Source organism: Eschrichtius robustus, chromosome 8 (assembly GCF_028021215.1).
Source record: "Eschrichtius robustus isolate mEscRob2 chromosome 8, mEscRob2.pri, whole genome shotgun sequence".
NCBI lineage: Eukaryota > Metazoa > Chordata > Mammalia > Artiodactyla > Eschrichtiidae > Eschrichtius > Eschrichtius robustus.
In genome coordinates, this window is record NC_090831.1 from 103,569,182 (window position 1) to 103,593,501 (window position 24,320).

Consider the following 24,320-nt stretch of genomic DNA (forward strand, 5'->3'; position numbering starts at 1 on the left):
CTGCACTGCTCAATGTGTTATAACACCTTTCAAGAAGACATAAACCAAGTTTGAAAACTATCTTTGAAGTTTCTTCTTCAGCTTTAAGATTTCAGTTAAGAATTCAGAACTGAAATTTTTTTGCCAGTAGTCACAGAGAAGAAGATTGACCGAAGAAGTCCTTTAATCATTATTAGATGGACCAGAAGGTGAATGCAAAGACAGGTAGCAGCGCGTTAGACATTATGGATAACGATGAATGTACTTTGAATAAAACACAAATGCTCTGAAGGTTTTAAGTTTCATACAATTTCATGACAGACTAAACACAAGGGCAAAGAGATCACTAATCTAATGAAACTCAATTCAGGTACACATGATCAAACTTGGTGTCTTTACATTTTTGTTTCCTGGCAGCTTCGGCAAGATCACGTATCACAGATTTATTTGTAATAGAATACACAAACTCACATTTCATATTTATACCAGAGAACTATTTACTACTTATAGTGTTATTTTAAGCTGCAGTGATTCTAGATTACTCCTTTCACTTTAAATGCTTCACAGTGAGCCACTTTTGTAAACTGGGGATATAATACACCAACAAAGCTGCAAATTTAGCAGGCATAAATAACAATAGCTGAATTTAAACGTTAGCCAGGATGAACTGACAGAGACCAGCCTTTGTAGCATGTACATGACATTGAAGAAAAGAGGGACTTTCCTGGTGGCGCAGTGGTTAAGAATCCGCCTGCCAATGCAGGGGACACGGGTTCGAGCCCTGGGCCAGGAAGATCGCACATGTCGCAGAGCAACTAAACCCGTGCGCCACAAATACTGAGCCTGCGCTCTAGAGCCCGCGAGACACAACTATTGAGCCCACGCGCCACAGCTATTGAAGCCCACGCACCTAGAGCTCGAGCTCCGAAATGAGAGAGGCCACCGCAATGAGAGGCCTTCACACCGCAAGGGAGAGTAGCCCCCGCTCGCCGCAACTGGAGAAAGCCCACGCGCAGCAGCAAAAACCCAACGCAGCCAAAAATAAGTAAATAAATCTATATTAAAAAAAAAAGAATGGAATAACTGGGAAAAACAAACAAACAAACAAAACCTGGGGCTTTAGCTAAAAAAAAAAAAAAAATCAGGCTTAACCTAAATTTCAAAATATTGAAAACTGTCTCATGGTTTCGTTTTTCCTGGAAAATGCCAGCCTTCCCAAAGATGACTTGATAGATTGTAAAGGACTCCAGATGACACTTTGAGAAACACTGTGTAGGCCCACTGTCTAGAGGGTCTAATATAGGGTTGCCATTAGCTTTTGCAGTATCTTTGTGCAGATTTAGAAAAAGACTCCTCTTTCTCAAATAGAAATGCTGTACAACTTAGACAGCTTTACAGAGGAACTTTACTGAGCCCAAGAGAGTAGCAGCCTTGGCACATACATTCTGGCCTTTTTATACAAACCCTCAGAAACAGGGACACATGTGCCACCTGCAATGCACACATTCCTTCTCGAGGCCCTTCCTCCTTCCCACTCCCCTTGAAGTGTCTGTGTCAGGTTCCGAGTTAGGGTGGCCAGGGACTGCTGAGAGAGGGAAGTGACCGCAGGGGATTGCCCAGAGAGCAACACAACAGGCGTGTGTGCCAGGGTGTGTATGTGCATGCTCAGAATTCTGACTGGGTCAAAGGGATGGCTCTACGTGCTGGTGTAGATTTATGCAGAGGAGGGCACTCCTCAGCTGCAATAGGACTTGGCCTGAAATCTACACAGGTGTGCTTTCATCTAAGTGACTCCATGTGGATGAAAATGGTATCTCCTTAGAGGGTGCACACTTGTGCACTGCATACCTGAACTATCATATGTTAAGTCTCTGTTCCTTCCTTTCTTTCTCTTTCATCGGAAGTACTACCGATGACTTTTCCCAAGTGCAAGCCAAAGAGACTCACCTGGTGCTCAAATCCTTTTATAAAATAAGATTTTATTAGCAAAGAAAGAAAAAAGAGAATCTTTCCATAGAGCAAGAGTTCCGTGAAAGCAAAAAACATCTATACTGCATATATATATAGAGTGACAAAATACTGAGAATTTGTAGGCAAATAAGACAATTCAGTAAGGATCTTAACAGTGGTGGCAGTGGAGTGAATGTTATGCAACAGCAGAATCACCATAGATACTAACTATAGGTGAATGACCAAGCTTGCATAGTTTGAATAAACCTCTCTAGAATTTAAATCTCCGTAGGAATTCCCTCCACCACCCTAGAATGCCAAATATCTCAGTGCTGGTTAGAATTTTGTATTTTAGCAGCAAGGAACCCTACTTAGTCTCTGCTTTACTATTTTCCAATCCAATTAAAAAAACTTTTTAAAAAAGTTAAACTAAAATTTTTTGAGTGTCTACCTAGTGCTAGATATAGCTACTATTCAGGAAGAATATTAAATGAACAAGGCATGGCACCTTCTCCTATGAAGTTTACATTTTCCTTTTATTGATTTACATCCTTAAAAACTAATGCTGTAATCTCAGCTTGTGTGTTATTTTATATGCCAACATTTGCTGGTATATAGAGTTTATACTCCCTGTACATGTAATGACTCATCACAGTAAAGGCAGAATTAATGATCCAGATGACATTTTCTAGAATAACTGGAAACTGACATTTAAGCTTGGCAGTGGATAAATAGACAGCCTTAAGACGGCCCTGGATCCTTGGTGAGCAGTACAATAAGCATTCATATCTTAGAAAAGTGGTGAAAACAAAAGGTTTTATAAATTTCACACCCAACCTTGCAGTCCAAAACACAAGAGACCTTAAATTAAATTTCATACCATGACTGAAGTTTAATCAGAGTCTGAAATTATGTTTAATGTTAAAGAGTATATTTTGGTAAAAGATATTTACAGTCCTAAATACAGTTTGGGGTTATCAAATAATGATTAATAATGTGCAAAATGTCAATATTCTAAATGAATTTATAGAAATGGAATAATCCACTTTACTTCTCAGACAGAAAACAAAACAAAAATACAGTACTTACGTTAGCAAGATATCTCATTCCTAGGCCTATAACTAGGCGGAAATTACATTATTTAGCAGTCAGCAATTACTGAGGGCTTACTATATGTCAGGTAGTGTGCTAAGCAATTTATATGCATTATCTCCCTGAATTCTTAGATAGTTGTATGTAACAGTTTACAAACGAGAGAACTTAGTTTCTTAAAAATTCTAGGCAAGGTATCCAAGTGTGAATGTCTTATAGGTCACATATAACTCAGCATATCTGACTCCTGTTTCTTCATTTAACCAGTACACCACACTGTCTCCATGTTGCATGCTTTTTAAAACATCAACAACAATCCCAAAGAAAGTAAAATATTACGCTTAAAACTGTGATGGAGGGTTGAGAGTTTTCCTAAGTAGGTAAAATTATACTGTATCTTAACTCTGTATTATTTACTATTTCATGCATTTATCTTGAAACATACTAAAGGAGAGTTCATTACTGAAGAGTAACATATCATTATAATGAAACTTTACCTATAATTTACTCCAGAGGCATCACAGAAACCCCACAAACATCATAGAAAGATTCTACAATAATTCATTCTTATGAGGCTTATATGCATTTGTACATTCTTTGTAATAATTATTTTTTGACTCATAAACTGAAAGAATAAAAGAAGAAAAGGAGACAAAAAAGAGTATCTCCTGAGGTATCTGAACAAGAGTTAAATCCTAGTAGAAAGACAAAAGCAATAAAAGAAGATGTAAATTTAAGGCTACTTAAAGAGGAGTTAACTGAATTGTGAGTGTAAGAGGACAAAGGAGAGAGCACAGTATTATAAATCGGGAGTTGGCAAACTATGGTCCATAGCTAAATCCATCCCACCACTGGTTTATTATCTTTACAAAGAATTCAACTTAAGTTTTCCAAAAAAAGTCTTTTCACATTCATATTCATTTGGTTATATAAGATTTAATGAAATTACTTGATGAGAATAACAAGTTAAAGGAGTACAAAGAGGTTTGGGAACAAAATTGTAAGAATGCAATTCTTTCGAGAACACAGTTCCACTAGCGGGAGCGGAAATGAGCAGGTGCATCAGGGCTAGGCAATTCCCAGTCACCAATTCCTAGCTGTGAAAGCTTAGGATGACAGAAGCATCAGTAACAGCGTTTTACAGATGGAGTGTAGAACGTTTGTGCATTGTCAAATTAGATAAGAAGTTGCTTAAGAAAGTTTCTAATTTAAATAATAACTTAGCTGTAGGAAAACACCCAATGTGTCATGAAATAAATTACATATATTTACTGTGTAACAAAGATATATGTGTACATAGTAAATAATTTTCAGAACAGTGATTGTATATAGAAGATTTCTGAAGAATGCCAGAAGGAAAGTAGACACTCTTTAATCAGAAAACACTGAAAGGTAGGCTTCCAGATTTAGTATTACGTCTTCACAGTTCACAGCATCTATAACACACAGTAGCTGATCAACCATCTTTACTAAATTAATGCATGTCATTACCTACAGCAAATATACAGTACTTGCAAAAATTCTCCCTCTGAAGCCTACTGCAGACACTGAAAATCATTTAGCCTCTTTATGCCTCAAATTCCTTATCTAAAAAATGGGGAAAATAATAGTATTCACCTCATATGATTGTTAAAATTAAATAAGTAACTACATGTAAAGTATTTAAAATAGCACCTAGAACATGGTTAAATGCCATGTATAAGAGGTGGCCAGTGGTGGTAGTAGCAGCAGCAGTAGCAACAGCAGCATTTCTATTACTGATAATTAATCATAACATTCTTTTCTAATGAACACAGACATGATCTTAGAATCTGTCTTAACGAAGTACATGAAGATACTTTGCCAAGATACAGTGCCAAACGGATCACAGTCAGAACATAAAATCAAAAGTATAGATGTAAGGGACTGCAAAGGAATTCCAATTTTAATTTCCACTGGAATCTCAATTAGTTGTTTTTAGATACGGTGCTATCAACCTTCCACAGAGAAATATCTTGTAGTTAACAAGAGCATCTGGTCCTCAAGAGAAATTTCATTGGGAACACAAAGAGTTTCTGAAAAAGCTATAAGGTGGAATATAGCACTAACCACTTATTCAAAAATTACAATGTTGAAGATAATATACAACAATTTTAATGGATCAAAATGGTAATCAAGGGCCAAGAAGATCTAATACCTCACTTAAAAATTAGGATAAAGAAGTTCACTGTGTCAGCTTGAAGAAATGTTCAAGTTCCTGTAGGGTAACAGTTCTCAAAGTTTGGTCTGCAAACCACTGGGGGGCTCCAAGATATTTTTATGGGGTCCATAAATTCAAACCTATTTTCATAGTAATATTAAGATGTTATTTGCCTTTTCAATTGTGTTGACCTTTGGACTGATGGTATAGAAGCAATGGTGAATAAAACTGCTGGTGTCTTGGCAAGAATCAAGGCAGTAGCCTCAAACTGTAGTAGTGGTCACTGTATCCTTCACCAACACACACTAACATTAAAACAAAAACCACAACAGTTTTACTAAATAATAAGGCCATTCTTGATGAAGCATTAAAATTTTCCTATATTTGATCCTTGAGTACATGTCTTTTTAATATTTTACGTGGTGAAATGGGAAGCAAAATATTTCAACTGCTTACCAAAGTATGATGGTCATCTTAAGGAAAAGCACTTGTGTGATTGTTTATGAGTTACACTAGCCACATTCTTCTCATGGAACAGCATTTTTATTTAAAAGGATGACTGACAGAAAAATTTCAGTTATTCAAGCTCTGGTATTTGTCAGATGTTTTTACAAAAATGAATGGAATTATTTAATCTTTCAGTTCAAAGAAAACTGGCATTTTTTGCCAATGATAAAACCGAAGTTTTTAGGCTAAAATTACAATATTGGAAAAGTTCCATCTTCTACCATGATACTGATGGCTTCTCAATATTCAAAGACTTTTTACAATTTAATTTAATCTTATTTTTAACATCTTTATTGGAGTATAGTTGCTTTACAATGGTGTGTTAGTTTCTGCTGTATAACAAAGTGAATCAGCTATACATATACATACATCCCCATATCTCCTCCCTCTTGCGTCAAAGACTTTTCTGATAAAATTGACTGGTGACAGAAATAACTGTTATATTTTGGTATTGTATGATACTGTACAATGAAATGGGTCAACATATAGAAGAGTTGCATACCTCAGGAAATGTTTTTTTTCAAATGACCTATGCACTACAAATCATGGATGATTTAAAGATCCATTCAAACTGCAAGATGGATCAATGGATTTTAATTCAATAGAATATGAAAGTTCATTGCTATGGTTTCAGATTCCTCATTGTAACCAACCTTTAAGAAGGTGATCAAAGAATATCCAAAATTACCTGAAGACTTTTATAAAAGTCCTCTTCCCTTTTCCAACTACATAGCTGTGTGAAGCCAGAAATTTTTATGTATCTCAACTGAAATAACATGTCGTAACAGACTGCTGAAGAGATAAGACAACCCTGCTACTTTTATTATTTTTTAAAGATAAAAATGTCATCAAAAATGTGAAACAATACCACACTCCATATTTTTGGAAAATATATTTTTCATTAAAAATGTTACTTATGTTTACAATAGACTATTTTTGGTTTAAATGAATTATTTAATGTTAGTTTTTCACTTTTAATTTCCAGTATGTTTAAATATCTATAACTGTGATCCATAAAAATATAAGCTCCTTGAGATCCTGATAATTTTTAGGAATATAAAAAGCTTAAGAAGCACTGATTTAGGGTATCAACAATATTATACTTTCTGAAAGTGAAAATTCATAAAGTACTACATTTTATATAGATCACTACGGAGACATAGTCCCTTGTAATTCTACCATAATCAAAATAGCAAAGAAGTAAGAATTGGTCCTACCCCTTCCCAGTTCACAATAAATAAACAAAGGTAAAAAAAAAATATATGGATAACGAATTGCTTGAAAGTGAAGCTCTATCAACCTTAATCTAGGCCGATAATCTCTAAGCTTGATTCTATGGAACAATAGTTTCAGCAAACAAGAATCAGAGTACATTAAAAAGGGTTCCACGTTCAAGTAATTCCAAGTAAAATTATGTTAAAGGTAAAGTTAAACAGATTCCTCTATTAAAACTTTTCAGAGGTGATAACATGCTAATAATGCACCGTGAATCTCAAGAGCCAGATACAGTATGCAAAATTTCCCACTTTTTCATGGAATGTTTCACAGAATTGGTATTTCTCCCACTGAAAATGCTTTGCTAAAAGCTTATGTAGATTAGATCTCCAAGTTATTTTAAATGAAGTATTATTGAGGAAACTAGAGAACTTACAGCCTCACTTGATGAAGAGGCAGACAGCTCTTCAGGACTACAGTTCACTGTTGTCTTGGGACATTCTCTTCAGCAGTTCCTGCCTCCCCATTATCTACCCTATCTCCTGGCAATCCACTGTTCTAGACTTTCTCTTTCTTGCCTTTTTATCTCCCTCTTTGTTATTACTTACAAGAGAGAGAGAAAAAAATAATCATAAGAGTAAAATCCCATTTTGATGCTTCCTGATACCAAACCAATTGACAGTTCTATGAAGGATAATAAATAAATCAATAAACCCTAGTTTTGATCTTTGTTCTTTTCTCAACTTGGCGTGTTCTCCTATCTATAACTCTACATGAATCTTCTTTTCAGTTATATAAGGTAATTGTGTGTGATGATGCCAGTTTTTCAAAAGTATCATGTATACTGGAAATCAGAAGCCTGATGATTCGGCTAAAAACTGATGGATAGCTGCTAAGGTGGTGGTACAGATTGGGGTGTATATATTCTGTTTATGATTAAATGATCAAAACTATTTCTAGTGTTGATAGAAATTCATTTGTATTTCTAAGTTCTTATTCTATTGCTGTTACATGTTCCCATTAATCTTTTGCTTAAATCTAACTTATATAATACATATAAATGACAATAAATCTTTCAAATATTTAGCATAAAATACGAGCTTTCTTATCATGACATTTCTGCAAAGCAGAGAATATGTATTCAGTTTATCATTCCACTCTAAAAATCAAACTCACTGTTTTTCAACTAGTAATAACATCCAAGCATATACACAAATCCTATGAAGTCCTGATACTGTTTTCCAAATAAAGCAAAATATTTCAAATTCCTAGAAGTAAAGAATTAAAAGTATAAAATAATTATAAGAAATACTCCAATGCATAAGCTACTTTTCACTGGTTTCTCTATTTCAAACTCCTACTTTTTTTCTTAATTCTTTTCATTTTTTAACCAAAGAGAATTTTTTGTGTGTTTTCATTCAGGGAAGGGGAGATGGGAAGGTGGGGTAACATTAATATATCCCTACCTATTGTAATTCTGTGTTATGTTAACTCTTCCAAAAGGCATTTCAAAACTATTCACAACAAAGCTTAGGACTCCGCATCAATAAATTAAAATGTTTTGCCTTATTCAAGTAATTACAGCAGTGTATTTTATAAACATCTGGTGCAGTGACTAAGGGAAAGGGTACATAAATTGCACTCACAAATACTGAACACTGAAAAGATAAACTGAAAAATTATAAAATCCCCCTGTATGTACATTATTTCTCAGATTTGTTTTATTGCTCTATTTCCGCAGCTTAATTTTGGACTACTCTTATAATCTGGAATTATTTTTCCTACTCATATTTTGTTCTCCCCATACCAAATTACAAACACTTAAAACAGCATTCTTGAAATATGTCACTACTCTTAGTAAAGACATTTAGTGTTACCACATTATCTATGGATATTTCTGAGTTGTTAAAAAATGCTTATATGTAAATATATGTACAGATACGCAGATGTGTATATAGTTAGAGAACTATCAAATAAAAAACTACTTTCTTAACATCAAGGATTGTAAAAACAGAATTTAAAATTACCTCACTTGAAGTTTACTTCTTAGTATATTAAATCTAACTTTAAGTATTTTCTTTACAGGCATGCCCACACACACAATCAATTCAATTACTGAGCTGCAGGCCCAGACAGCCTTACTGTAGCAATACTCTTCAAAATATCATCTACCTACTACAAGGCAAGCTCTCTAGAATAGCATAACTAAACATGAGGAAATTCTCAGAGTCTCCTAAGGTTATCTATAAAATAATGAGGAGCTTCAAAATAAAATTTTATATACATATTTTTGGGTTTAGATATGTATATAGTTATAAAAGAAGGAAACAAAAATTCAGATTCAAGAAACAAGTGGCATTTTAAAAAATCTGTCCAATAATTTGCTCTCAAGAACAATAAAGAAGTAATAGAAATGAAATATTAAATAGCTTTCAGCTTTCAGGGAATTTCACAAATTACCATTAGATTCATGACATAACTAGAAACCAAGCTACTCATTTTAACAAATACTAACAAGGCAAAATGCTAGAATAAGTTTTATTTAACTGCTCCAGAGACGTAAAGTGTTTCACCAAGTAAGTAAATAATCCTTCAATAATGACTACATAAAATGATAAAAATATTTATTTTCCCCGTGCCTCATTTTTTACTCATTCCCAAATGAAAGAAAAATCACCTTGTGAAGTTAGAGTCAACTTACAAATTAATATTTTAATAATAAAGTTACAAAACTAAGAGGTAATTTAAGTCTACTTTCTTGATAGCCTGTATCAGCAGGGAAGGTAGGGAGAGTAGAGAGACATTTAATAAATCAGTATTCTTTCTTAGTTTATCTAAATAACAACCTCTAAAAATACATATTTAAACTTTGATAAAGAATTGACTTTAAAGCTTCAGTAAGACTTCATGTTTAAACTGTTGACAAAGTATTTAACTACTTTAACACTTAGGTAATACTTCATTTAACTTGATGTAAATCTAGAAAAGGTAACAAATGATAACTTAAGCCCTACATTCTGCGATCTTCAGCAATTCACCTAATTTCCTCAGTATGATTAAGTGTAAATTGCCTTGGAGTCTTATTATAAGGGAAAGCTGGTAGTTCATCTAAGTAATGTCTTTAATCAAAGAAGCATGCATGCATGCTTGCTTATATAATTATATAATCCACAAAAAAATTCCTCCATGAAAGTTGCTTCATCACCTTTTTATCTACTAGGGCGCTGTTGTTTTTATTTATTTATTTTTTTGAGGTAATGTGGCATTTATTTATTGAAAGTAAATTGAAATTCTATTTTGTTATATTATATATTATTACAACAAGTGCTGTTCTTCACTGAGGCAATCTGCCATTGATTTTCTAACTATGTTTTCTACATATGCAATTCAAGATTTGAAAATTAAAATAATATTTACCTTACAAAGAATTCACATATCTATTAATAGCTACTGCAACTGGCTCTTACCACATTACAGGCACAGTTGCATATGTTACTTCAATTGTTACAGCAAATTCCATGAGACCATGACCATCATCATCTCCATTTTCAGATAAACAAATTAAGCAAGAGAAGCAGAGTAAGTTATCTATGGTAAAACAACTAAAAATTTCTCTTAAGCTTATGTTGTAGAGTGTTGTTGTTTTTAAACCAATCAGTACTTCACCAACAATTTTCCATTTGTATAAAAGTTTATTATTGAAATACTAAAGTAAAAGCCGTGAAGGCAAATCACTGAACTAAGGCAACACTATATGCTACAATCATACTTGTTTACAAGGATACTTGCTATACAATACACATACAACAGCACTCTCTTTATTATGCTGGTGTGAGGTTAACATAATTTCCACTCATGTTTTTATAATATTGAAAAAGATCATGGGAGGCAGGAAAGAGAAGCGTAAATAGTATGATAGAGATATAGGTTCTAATACATAGATATATATACATGCACATACAGATGAGATAGGTAGGTAGATATATTTATGAGTTCGTAAATGTTATCCTGAAATTACACCTGGGGGAGTTTTCCTCTCATGTTTTACTCTATGTATTGAGCAACCATAGGTCATAGATGGTATACCTAGGTGTAAGGATTTCAGCTAAGACTAGCAATGGTCTTTATCTTCACAGAGATTGTGTTTAAAATAAGGGAGACAAAACAATAAGATTAATTTTTAAAATAACTATAAAAGTATATTGATATTCATTAATAAAAAGGAATAAACTATTGATACATGCTACAACATGGAACCTCAAAATCATTATGCTAAGTGAAAGAAACCAGAAGCAAAGTGAGCCTATCTATATGAAGTGTCCAGAAAGGTACAGAGATAGAAAGCAAATTAACGGTTGCCTAGGACTGGGGATGGGAATGAGGACTGACTGCAAACAGAATGGAGATCTTTTTGTATGGTGTTGCTTGCTCACGGCCATAAAAATGAAATTCACTCTTCGTGGTTGAATCAGTTAGCATCAATCGTACAAATGTCAGCATATGAAGTCTTGCTGATATCTTTTGTTAACTATGATCTCCTCATCCATTTGATTTGACATTAAAAATTATATCTTTTTAAATCGTCATTTTAATTGTAACTTGGGAGCAAATATAAACACATGTGCTGTACCGTCTGAATCCTTCTTAAAATTTGACAAAAACTATAACCATGAATGAGATCAGAGGTCAGCAAACTATGGCCTGTGGGCCAGCTGACTTCTGTAAAATCAAGTTTTATTGCTACACATTCATTTACACATTGTCTATGGCTGTTTTCATGCTACAAGGCACAACTGAGTAGTTGTGACAGAGACTACCTGTCCTGCAAAGCCTAAAATGTACACTATCCAGTGCCTTAAGAAAAAATCCAACTCTTAAACTAGATTAATGGTGGACATACAAAAAGGATACTGGAAATAAAGGACTAAGAGCATAATACTCTGAAACAGGAGAAGAAACTAAAGTACACTACAATGTCTTTATTTAATACTTAATCTTTCAAGAACTCAATTTTTCAAAGTAATGGTTCCAGTATGTGAACAGCCCAGCATCAAACGCAGTAATACTTACATGACCAATTTACGAAATTTCAAGATGAACTTAGTATAGAAGATAAAAGATCATGATATTCAAAGCAACTCAACAATTATTTCTGATAAGAAAAACTGCCTACAAGAAAAAAAATACTCAAAAAGACTGTCAATTCCACTCCTAGGTATATACCTAAGAGAAATGAAAACATATGTCCACACAAAAACATATATATGAATGTACATAGCAGCATTATTTGTAACACCAAAAAACAGAAAGAACCTAAATGTCCATCAAGTGACGAATGGATAAATAAAATGTGGTCCATCCATGCAATGGGATACTTTTCAGTAACAAAGAGAAATGAAAAAAAAAGAAAAAAAAAAAAAAGAAAAAAAAAAAGAGACATGAAGTACTGATACATACCACAACATGGATGAACCTTGAGAACATGCTAAGTGAAAGAAACGAGTCACAAACTATCAGATATTATGATTCCATTAATATGAATAGTCTAGAATAAGCAATCTATAGACAGAAAGTAGATTAATCGTTGCCTAGGGCTGGGAGGAATACGGGGAGTTTGGGAGCTAAGAGGTGCAGAGTTTCTTCCGGAGGACATGAAAATGTTCTACAATTGACTGTGGTGGTAGATGCACAACCCCATGAATATACTAAAGCTACTGAACTGTATCCTTTAAATGAGTAAATTAGATGTGAATTAAATCTCAGTAAAGCTGTTTTTAAAAAAAGGGACTATCAGTATCTGGTGAAACAGCTGCTTTAAGGCACTAAATGTATGTATTACAGTTTAAGTGCCATGTAATTTATAGATATTATTTATCTTCCTTGTTCACATTTTTCTTTCAGCTCTTACATACTACTAAAACTACTCTAACCTATTCTTAATCACAACCAAACTCTCCTCAAATTTCAAAGAGGAAGTTACTAGTACAGCTACCAATTAGATTATTATCCTAGGAATACTCCCCAACTAAGCCACCTGACATTTGTTTTGCTGATTCTAAGACTCATAAAATTGGGCTTCAAGCTTCATATTGATGAGCAACAGCCAGGAATGCCCACAAAGAAGTGGCATTCCTGAACAGTGTATGATACTGCAGGCTGGTAACTGGCAAAATATGTGACTTGTTTAAAAGCCTTTTGGAACAGGAGAAAGCATGACCAGTGCCACTTCCAAGTTTCCACATCTATAAAATAGAGGCGATGCAACACCACACTTAGGGTATTTTGTAAAGCATAAATGATAATCATATGAAAGACATCACAGAATTTAGTAAATAAGAGCTGCAATGTTATTATTTAGATGGCCATGCCCCTGAAGAATGCAGGCCATACAAATTTTACAGAACAAAAGGGTCAACCTCTGTGGTTCACAAACAGAGGTATTATAATACCTCTAAACTCTTTTTATTCTTAATTTTATATTAAAAAATTTCACTAGCTGGAGATGGGAGTGAAATTAGTCTCTCAGTGGAAAGAGAGAGTCTTCTTCATGACTTTAGAGCCTTACATGGTTTAAAAGTGGAAAGAGGTTCAATTATTCAAAGATCAACTCTATTGTGGAAATAGGACAATTAATAACATATGCAGCAGAACTTCACTATACTGGACTAGATATAGCAATGCTTAGCATTTATATGCATTCGAGCTTTCAAACAACTTCACAATAAATTTATAAACATAAACTTAATATAACGTCATTTTATTTAAGTCTACTATACTTCAGCTTCATTTAAAGGAAAATTTAAAAGCTACGTAAGTATCTCAAATATACAGCATGTTATACTTCCAAAAGAAAACTGACACTTGTAGAAATAAAAATACTATGATTAATGTATAAAAAGGAGAATAATTTAAAGTAATGATAATAAAAGTTAAAATGAGAGGTGAACTACTTTAACTTCTAACATATTCCTTTATAAGCTAAAACTCATTACACTTCTTCATTAAAATCCAAGCACTAGGACAAGTGACTAGTTCCTCTAGTGAATTAAATGTTATTTTATGAATTTTATATTCAGTCTATTAAGTATTGATAAATTATTAATAATACGTACGTTTAACATTTATCTTACAAAATGCACTAGGGATGTATTACACACACACACACACACACACACATACACACACACACACACACACACACACACACCCCTTTAAGAACCTGACACCATTTATTCTAGCTGTAGGAAAAAAAAAATGACAACTTATGGTAGAGTTTCATATAAATCCTAATCTGATTTCAAATATTTTAAAATCCTGATACCAGTATGTATATGGCAAATGCACCCAATATATTCCTGTAAGGCTTAAAAGTATACTAAAATTATGAATGAAGAAACAAAAAAACTGAGATTAACAAGCAAACTATATTATTACACAGTAAATCAGAATTGAGGATAAAGAATCCTACCAACCCAAACATCCTCAAAAATTCATGTAGAGATTGTAGCAAATACTCTGCCTAATGATTAAAAATTGGGCAACATCTAAATAGTCTGCCTTGTTTTTGAGGAGACCTATTGCAGGTCACATACTGGGAGAAGAAAATTCACCTCAGGCTCTCTGTTAGGTGTTGCTCCTTATACGGATCCTTATATAGAGGTATAGAAATTATACATGATTTAAACATGACATTATTTAATAAATGATTTTGAAACAAGGCAGTTACCAACAAAAAGTGAGATCATTGCACACTATGTAAAAAACAAAATTCCAGGCAATACATGTAGTTTTAAAAAATATATAATAATAATTTTAAGGAAATATAGGGTAATATTTTTCAGATCTTCTAATAGGTAAGCCTTTCCAAACAAACAAATTATGACTCTGCAAGCATTTTAAACATTTAAATTTCAAAAACTACCAGCACAAAACTAAAATGCTGTGAAAAGCATCTGTAACATAATGACAAAAAAGAGATTATCATTAATATATAGGAAGCTGCCAGAAACCACTGCAAAAGGACAAACAAGCAAACTGAAAAATAAGGAAGAGAATATATTTTGATTTTCTTAATTGATGATACGTAAAGATGGGAGGGAAAGTAATATACTGAAGTAGAAGAAAATCCTAACAAGGCAGATGGAAATCAAAGTAATTTGTAACTCGAAAGTAATTTTTGTGAACCTAAATATTACTAGAATCCATTTGACCTGAGAAGTAATGTAACAAAGCATTCCACTGATAGCCACTTAAGATATATTTGTAATAATTCTGAACACGCAATCTTTCAAAGACAAATTGCCAACTACATGACAGCTATAGCATAGAAATAAAGCTGATTGCATATATAACCAATACAATCTGAACAAGCCAGTTTTACCACATATGGAAACCATAAAATATAGAATCAAAAAAAAAATTCTTCAAGAATATAAACAAAATGTACACCGCAAAAGTATCATAGGTCCTTAATAATGATCCCTAAAAAAAGACTGCTACAAGAGCATAAAATTATGCATCAATATATTGCTGACATTCTATTGCTTAAAACTATATTTAAGTCAACTGCTTCAGCACTAGTTCACATTTTCATTATAAATCTGACAACTTTTGTTGCTATTTTCCAACTCTGGAATGTTGGCCTCTTCTTCCTCATCTATCAAAATCCAATTTACCCTTTAAAGTTCAGCTAAAATGCTACATCTCTTAGAAGCTTTTCTCCTGTTAGCATTAATCTCTCCATTCCCACTCGGAAAGCACTTTGCTTATTCCTTTAGTCACAGCATACAACTGTGCCTTCTATTGGCTAGCTGATTACATTTGGGTCTCCCTCACTTGTAAACTCTCTGAGAGTTATTTTATCTATGGACAATAATCTATGAGTCTATAGAAAACAACTAAGTACAGTACAATGCTACACAAGGCTAGCAAACACATTTTTTAATTTAATGAATAAAAGAATATAACACGAGTGTCAAGAAAAAATGGGAAAACAGTACTGATTTTATGATTCATGAAAATAATTCAAATTAAAAAACTCATGAAACGTAAGGGTAACATCCTAAATAAGCAGGCTAATAATTTTTTAGAGGAAAAGGTCATGAGAGACAGATTCTTAGGATATGGATAGGAAGCCAGATAGAAGCCTCAAGCTTCATCAAAGAAGTCATTCTTGAATATAAGAAGGCAAGCCATACAAAGTTTCAGTGACAGGGGAAGAAAGATCTTTCTTCACCTTCTTTCTCCAAGTGGAAACCTACTTCCTACTGGCACAGACAGAATAGCTGGAAAACAGTGCTGAAGAGAGGCTGAGCTCACCTTTCCAAATCCTTAAAGAGATAAGTGATGACTAGCTGTGCCCTGGATGCCCTCCATTCCTGAAAGCAAGATAGCCAAGCACTTGAAGATTCTTACCTCACTCAACTAGATATTATCATTTTTTAGCTCTTGGGAAATGGAAAACTCTGCCTGCCCACAACCTGCATCTTATGTAAAAGGTAAATCCATCATTCAACTTTAAAATACACATTCAAAAAGCATGGTACATTTTACAACGAAGATTCTGCCTTACATAGTCAACAATAATATGGACAAATAGAGTTTTACAAATTGGGGAAAGACTAAAATCAGAGTGAAATCATGAATAATTATAATCATTGTATTATAATGGTTATCTGCTCAACTACAGACTTTAATTTCTTGAGGGTGGAAACAATTACATAAATCTTTGAATGTCTCATGTCTATAAAATATAACACTGGCACATAGAAAGTTCTCAATAAATGTTTGTTGAATAAATGAACAAATGAGCAAACTGAAAAGCAAAACTGTGTATTTATTTATTTTGTTTTAAATGCCATACATTAAACCAAAATGTATGTTGTAGTTTTGATATTAACTGAATAGTCAAATAAGTGAGTATGAACATACCACAGATCAGGATTTTGCAATCTGAGGCTCAGAGGCAGCAGGGAATGAACGTTGATATTGTATATTTAAGTCTTTAAGCATGCATGTGAATTTTTCTAGGACAGGCTCTATAACTGTCATCACATTTTCAGAAAGGTGTAGGACTACAAAAGGGTCAAAAATTCTAAAGATGTGTTATCAATTTTAAAAAATAAAAAATATAATTAAATGTTACATACAATTTTATGTTGTACTAGATGTTTTAATCTCCCTTTGATGAATCAGAAAGGCTCCTGGATCTTATGGAGTACCAATGAGTCATTAATCATTCAGTAATTAATAAATTCTTTTTCAACCATTTTAATGTGGAATATGTGGGAGTTAATTATTATACTTTAAGAAATTAAAAGACACTAACTACATAATCATTAATAGGCAACCAATATTACTCAGGCAAAACAAAAATATTCAAACAATTATGCTACATGACATTAATGCATAAATGGCAAGTCATTCTCATAAGTGAAAACAGTATTTTCACACAGCCAAAATTAGTAATCCAGAGTTAGCTGGAATGTTTAACAGAACATGAAAAGAAAAAATCCTAGGGCTCTATATCCTAGCACTCTATCCTAAGAGCTAAAAGTAAGGTAAACAGATAGGGGCTCTTAGAAATCCAATGTTGTGGATACAATTTTAGTAATTTGATTATAATGCTCAGTAAGTAGCTAAAACAGGTGTCCTTTTTCTAAGAAACTGAATAGCAGAAGTCTGCTTGTAGAAACACTGTAACATCCAAAACTGTTCAGTTTAACCAAGCTGCTTTTCTAATATTGAGAATTTTTGATGGGAGGAGGTGTGAAAATAGTTTAGCAACATAAAGCATTCCTGAGGAAAGAAAGCTAGGGAGCCACAGGTGATGTGCCACATTATGTGACACAAAAAGGCTGAGACCTCTAGGGTCTCAAAGTTGGACAGAGAAGAAAATAAAAAAAGAGGTGAACAGTAAAAACTGATGATATGAATACTCTGGCCAAATATTTGAACATTTGAGTCTCTGGACTCAAATATTAGGAAGAATAAGCACAAACAGGGTTCTCTCTACTCTTCCCATTTGCTCAGAGTGAGCAGGCATTATGATATTAACCAAGCAAGCAGGACCACATACTATTAACAAGTCTGGATGGATATGTCTTATGGCCTGTCTCTACTTACCTTATTTAGCAAGAACAGACAATAAGAACAGAGTAAAGGTGTCTCAAGTTTAAAAAAAAAATTAAGCTACTTCTTAAAATCTGAGACAAAGCTAAAATTAAACTCCTTTATACGTGTTATCTAAGAAAAATGCCCAATGTTATCTGTGCAGGGCAAAACACTGCCTACGTAGCTCTACCTACCCAGCTCTTCAAAGCAAAAGTAACTGTAAGGCTTTCAGAGAAGATAACTGCTATAAAATCTCAAAATCCCAAGAATGTGGCAATAACCTTGTCTTCCTATATGAAAAAGGCCATATTATGTATCCCTGCTGAGTCATGATCAAAATCAATTTTGATGATACGATGATCTTTTAATATATGCTGTTTCCATAATCCTTGAGAAATTCTCAGTTTTCATGATGAATCTTATCACAAATGAGTAAGAATGTGAGCATCGACAGTCCTTTTAAAAACAGGACTGATAGACTTCTGTAAGAATAAAAGCTACAACTCCTCCAAGACTGCAGATAGAGCTTGGGAAATAAAGCATTTGCTACAGAAATAAGATAGCAGTATGCTACAGGTCATGTGTAATCATTATTACAGAGGATGAGAGGAAAGTCCTCAAGAAAAATTTTAGTCAAGAAGTAAGGATGCTAAATTGCACCAAATTGCTTCTACTGCACTGAATTTAACATTTATAAAATGAATTTTAATGAAAAATTCTAGCTAATGGTATATAAGAGAATAAACTTTTTTCCATCTATCTAAATTTGAGTTGCATCAAGGTAATTTTCCTACACATAACTATTATGTACATCAAGATGTAATATTTACGTTGTGGCCCTGTATTTGTGAAATAATGTTGCTTTATATAGTACAAAAAAGGCTCAGCTGTGGCTTACTCCTGCACATTTATTCTAGTACTTCTCAGTGGTAATACTAATGAAGTTGATTCTTTCCTGAACACGAAAATCAGTGTTATTTGTCTGACTCTCCTGCAACATGTTGAAGGATAAATTCTATCAACAGAAAAAAAATGTGAGTGTAACTAAAATTATAAGACAGATAGTTTTAAAATATTACCATCTTGGTAGTAGTAACGACATCTCGCTGTGTCTTCAAACACATTTTAGAGTTTCAATGAATATATTCAGAAAAAATTGATGACATTCATTTTAATTTGGTATCTCAGAAGAAACAGAGAAACATTATCTTTATAATAACAGTTGGCTTATTACTACTCATGAATTTTTTTAGTAAGGGACTGGATCTAACTATAAACATATCTGAGAGATATAGGATGCATAGAATATACAATAAATACTATAGTTTCCCAATGCTTTCATTATATACACATGATTTAATAACATTGTCAGAAGAAAATGATTATGCTATCTAATAACAAACTAAAATTGAGTCATCATAGCTGTTATAAAAACAGCTATCATTTTACTCTATAATACTTTCATTTCATGTTATTTTTTAAAATAATGTATTTGCTGATTAATCTACTAAAAACTTTCAATGATAAGCATTTGAACCATACCAAGTGCAAAAAGTTTTAAAGTTATATCTTCTACCAAGTTAGATGAACATTATTACCAGTATTGTAGCTTATTCCTAAATTTGGCAGGCCTATTAAAGCCAGCCAGATAACACTGGCAACTGGAAGAGGACTGCAGTGATTACACCTCTACAAGGAATTCACAGAATGGGCAATGTAAAATTCAGGGGAAAAAAATTCGATGATGAGAAGAAACTACTAAGGTGAAGGTATGCATATGTATGTTGAATGGCATGATGGGGTGTGGAAAGTAGACTTTGCAAAAAAGTAAAGTTGAATGAAAATATTTGAGAAATTCAAACAAAATTTCTCTGCTTCAACCTTAATGTTTAATTCTTCCCCTCCTGCTGAAACAACAGAAATCAGGGTTTTCAATAAAACATCCTTTTGCGGTCTTCAGACTTAGCTACCACCTATTTCAAACTTCTCATCTCTAGATTCAATAGTCTTCACATAGTCACTTTCACATAAACTAAGTCTTGACTTTACACATTAACAAAATATTCTGTCAACTATACTCCAATAAAAGTTAAAAATAAATAAATAAATAAAAATTAAAAAAACTGAAGCAAATATGGTAAAATCTGCCCAGTAAATATAATATAGGGGTCATTTAATTATTTTCTGTATGTTTGATATATTTCATAATGTAAAAAAAAAAATCAAATAATGCTCAAAATAAAATTTTAAAACACACACTAAAAAAAAATGCTGACCACGTGAAAATGAGACTTTTTTTCCCCGATCCACCCCACCAAGGAGTAAACTTAGAGCTCATACCACAATAAAATTTGCATATATATAATTTAATAAGTTAAATCTTTTAAAAATATTAACTCACTGAGAACATCTTTGCGTTCCCAGCATGAGCCACAGCAGCTGGCAGGCATACAGTCGGATACAGTATTTCATCAACAAGACCAGTGTTTCACATTTTTAACATCTCTAAAATATGGTTATATCTTACAATTGACAGTGAAGCATAGCTTTTCTTAATGATACATAAAATAATGATGCCTTTTACAAATGTTGTTGTTTCAAATTAGACTAAACAGAGCAATAAACGTTAAATTTCGTTGAACTAAATTAAACCAAGGTGAAAGTGCCTGTCTGTTAACTACATTAACTCTCAGAAAGCTGAAATCCACGTTTTTTTGATTCATTCTTTTACATGTTAGTCTGTTTAAAAGCTTACATTTTTATATAGAATAGGTTATATCTCCTTAATTATCTTTAAAAACAACTCAAGTACTATGTCTTTTGACTGGGATGTTTAATCCTTTGACATTTAAAGTAACTACTGATAGGGAAGAACTTACTCTTGCCATTTTGTTAATTCTTTTCTGTCTGCCTTGTAGCTCTTTTGTCCCTTGTTTCCTCTCTTATGGTCTTCCTTTGTGTTTCACTGCTTTTTTTTTTGTCGTGACCTACTCTGATTCCTTTCTCATTTTCTTTTGTGTATCTTCCGTAAGTATTTTCTTTTTGGTTACCACAAAATTAACATAAAACATCTTACAGTTATAACTATCTTAAACTGATAAAAAATAAATTTCTATCATATACAAAAGCTCTACACTTTTACTCCCCTCCCCCAACAAATACTTTATGTTACTGATGTCACAATTTACATCTTTTTATGTTGTAACCACTAACATATGTTTACATAGCTCTTTTTTATACTTTTGCCTTTTAACTTCTATACAAGAATTAAAATGATTTACATAACATCATTACAGCATCACACATTCTGTACGTGTCTATATATTTACCTTTTCTAGCTTATTCTATACTTTCATAGGCTATTTTATACTTTCATATGCTGTCATGTTGCTGCTTAGCATTCTTTTCTTCATTTATTCTCTAGAACTTATAGACTATACTTATTTTATAAATAAAAATGGCCAGAAAATTTGCATCAGTATTGTTTGACAATTATAAATCACAATTAAGTTTCTAAGACTTAGAGTACTGAAGGAGCTGTGTTCCCGAACCAATAAAACAGTTCCAGCCCATTAAAATCTTGACCAATTTTAATAATACCTACCAGTTCCTTTGCTCAGATATGGAGGCTTAAAGAACTTCACAACACCATAGACATTGACAATCATGCCACTCTTAAGTTGATTCAGGGGTGTATATACATAATGTGTGGCTGGAACCTAAAGAAAGACAGTGAATAAAAGTATTAAGATTTTAGATCTTATTTGTAAGATCAAATTTGTAAGTTAGTAAACTGATCTGCATTTTTTCCTTCTAAGTGTCTAAAAAGAGGCTGTAGCCTGAAAAAAGGGGAAATGCACAGCTTATAAAGGTTGCCATATAAACCATCTAGTTTTTCATATAAATAACTTTGATTATAAATGGTGTAATTTGTACACAACTCTAAAAAATGCAGTTTAAGAGACTTTTGTTCTGGTTTTTAACCTTAACTAATATCACTTCAAAACTTGTGGCATGTATTTATTTTTTTTCCTATACTGCTATGAAGGTTTTAATAAGGCCTAAATAAAGCCAGATTTTGATTATAAATGATATAAAGACATTAAAAATGGTAATAAAAGAAAAAAGATTTTCTGAAATAACTGTACAGAAGTTTGGAAAGAAAAGGGGAAGTGATTTCACAAGAATGTCTGATGTTAGTCAAACAATCCTGAAAAGGGTTCAGACATCTGGCCCCATCACCCACCCACTTCACTCCCAATTGGAAATAAGGTTACCTATCACACTAAGAGTTAAAATTTTAAAAATCAAATCAAAATGAATCGGTTTTTTCAAGGAAGCTGATCCCTCAGGCCAAACACAAGGGTAGGGCTTGCTTAGAAATCTCATCAAACCATGATATTAAAAAAAAGTAATGAAAGAAAAACGATGGTCAGCATATGGGACAGAATAGAGACAATAGGTATTCAGCTGACAGACTAACTGGATCCAATATATTATCTTAACAAATATCTCCCTAATGTGGAGATGAATGGGAAGGCCAGCACAGCTCAATGACCCTAACCATTATGGTCTTCCAAGTAATGTACTTGTTAATTCACAACCAGCAATCAACATCTTGATTGTAATTTGGCTCTCAATGTAAATAAGTCAGTATATGTGTGCAGAGCAGCTACGTTATATTCTAATAGTTCAGAATACCTGAGCTTCCTGAAAAACCATTTTTGCCAAGTTCAGAGGCTCTCTCATTTACTTCTGCCTTACTACAAGTGCATGGATGTATAAAATATTTGAAGTTGACCTATCTATAACAATTTTGAAAAACACTAATATCAGAGTTAATTCATATTTTTAAAAAAGTACATCAATACTTTTATTGGTTACAGTTACCCTAAATAACAAATTTAAGTTATACTATTATGGTAGTATTCAGAATTTAAAACCTGTATCCTGTAGTCACTGTCAACTAGAAGCAAAGTCCTTGAACTCTGTCCAATAGAAACTAAAGGTTTAAGAACACAGGTAGAGCATAAAATTTATTTTAAGGAGCCCACGGGTCGCAACTAAGGAGCCCATGTGCCACAACTAAGGAACCTGCCTGTGCAACTAAGGAGCCCATGTGCCATAACTAAACTTTATCAACATATTACCTTCTTTCCAGTTTCACTCAGCTACAAGTAGCTCACCTTTAAAAATGGGAACCTTCCCATTGCTATGAGATGACAAAATTTTATAAAATATTGAAAATATGATTTAAAAGAAAAAGCAAAATGTATCAAAAGTAAAATAAAATTCTTTACTTAAAATTACATAATTTGTCAAATCACAATTCAGCACTTAATAATCTGTTTAAATATAAGCTGATGAAGAGCAAAAGAAATGAATTTGCCTAAGATTTAAAAGGAGTAAAAATCCCAGTGTCTTCACACGATAAAACTTCTTTTTCATTTTAATTTTCTTGTGTACGTAACATCTGCAAATTATCAGCAAATATTCCAAACAACAGATGAACCAGGTATTAATTACTAAGCAAATATATAACTCAAATGTAGTATCATTATATACCAAAAAAGTAGAGATTATGTTTTCCCACTGTATTGATACTATTTCAAAATCAGTCTATAAAGTGGATCAAATACATATATGTGTGTGTGTGTGTGGGGTGTACATTTCTAAATTAAAATGAATACCATCTTACCAAAGACATTGATTCTGTAGAAAAATCTCTTACGGATTTAACATAAACCTGAAAAAAAAAGAGAGGACTTATTTGTATACAAACATGTCCAATGTGATTACAGACCTTTAATTGTAGTAAAGCTACACACTTTATAATATTCCAGTTCACAGAATGGCATAAAGTTATAGCTTACAAATTAAGAGTGCAGGTACAAAGTTGTCTAAGCTAAGCTTCAGTTTAATTCACTGATTTTAATATCATAGAACCACAACCTGGCCCATAAAATGCCCTGTTCAGACAAAAAAACAAAACAAAACAAAACAGGCAGATGTTGGTCTGCAGGCACATAGCTTGACCCAACCCTACTTCTCCACCTGACAGCCTTGACCAAACAGGCAGTCTCCAAAAGTGTGTGTGTGTTTGTGTGTGTGGGGGGGGGGGGGGGGGGGCGAGGGGGCGGGGGGTGGTGAAGTGAGAGGGAGAGGATGAAGACCTTCATAAAGAATGAAATAGGAGGAAATCAGTTTTACCTAAAAAGGGGCACCTGATCAATTTAAGATAAAATCAAGCAGACCATCAAAAGAGGATGACAGTATAACTGCAAAG

At 33.1% G+C, this 24,320-nt stretch overlaps 1 protein-coding gene across 2 annotated transcripts in view; it reads right to left on the bottom strand.

Annotated features, from left to right (window-relative positions):
• The window catches only part of POT1 (protection of telomeres 1), an 81,331-nt gene that overhangs the window by 38,626 nt on the left and 18,385 nt on the right, over positions 1-24,320 (bottom strand). For both annotated transcript variants that reach the window (XM_068549389.1, XM_068549388.1), the window contains 2 exons: positions 23,733-23,780; positions 21,639-21,753 (listed from right to left, as the gene is read on the bottom strand). In XM_068549389.1, the coding sequence (XP_068405490.1) occupies positions 21,639-21,753; positions 23,733-23,741 (124 nt within the window). In that variant the 5' untranslated portion in view covers positions 23,742-23,780. The remainder of the gene's footprint in view (positions 1-21,638; positions 21,754-23,732; positions 23,781-24,320) is intronic.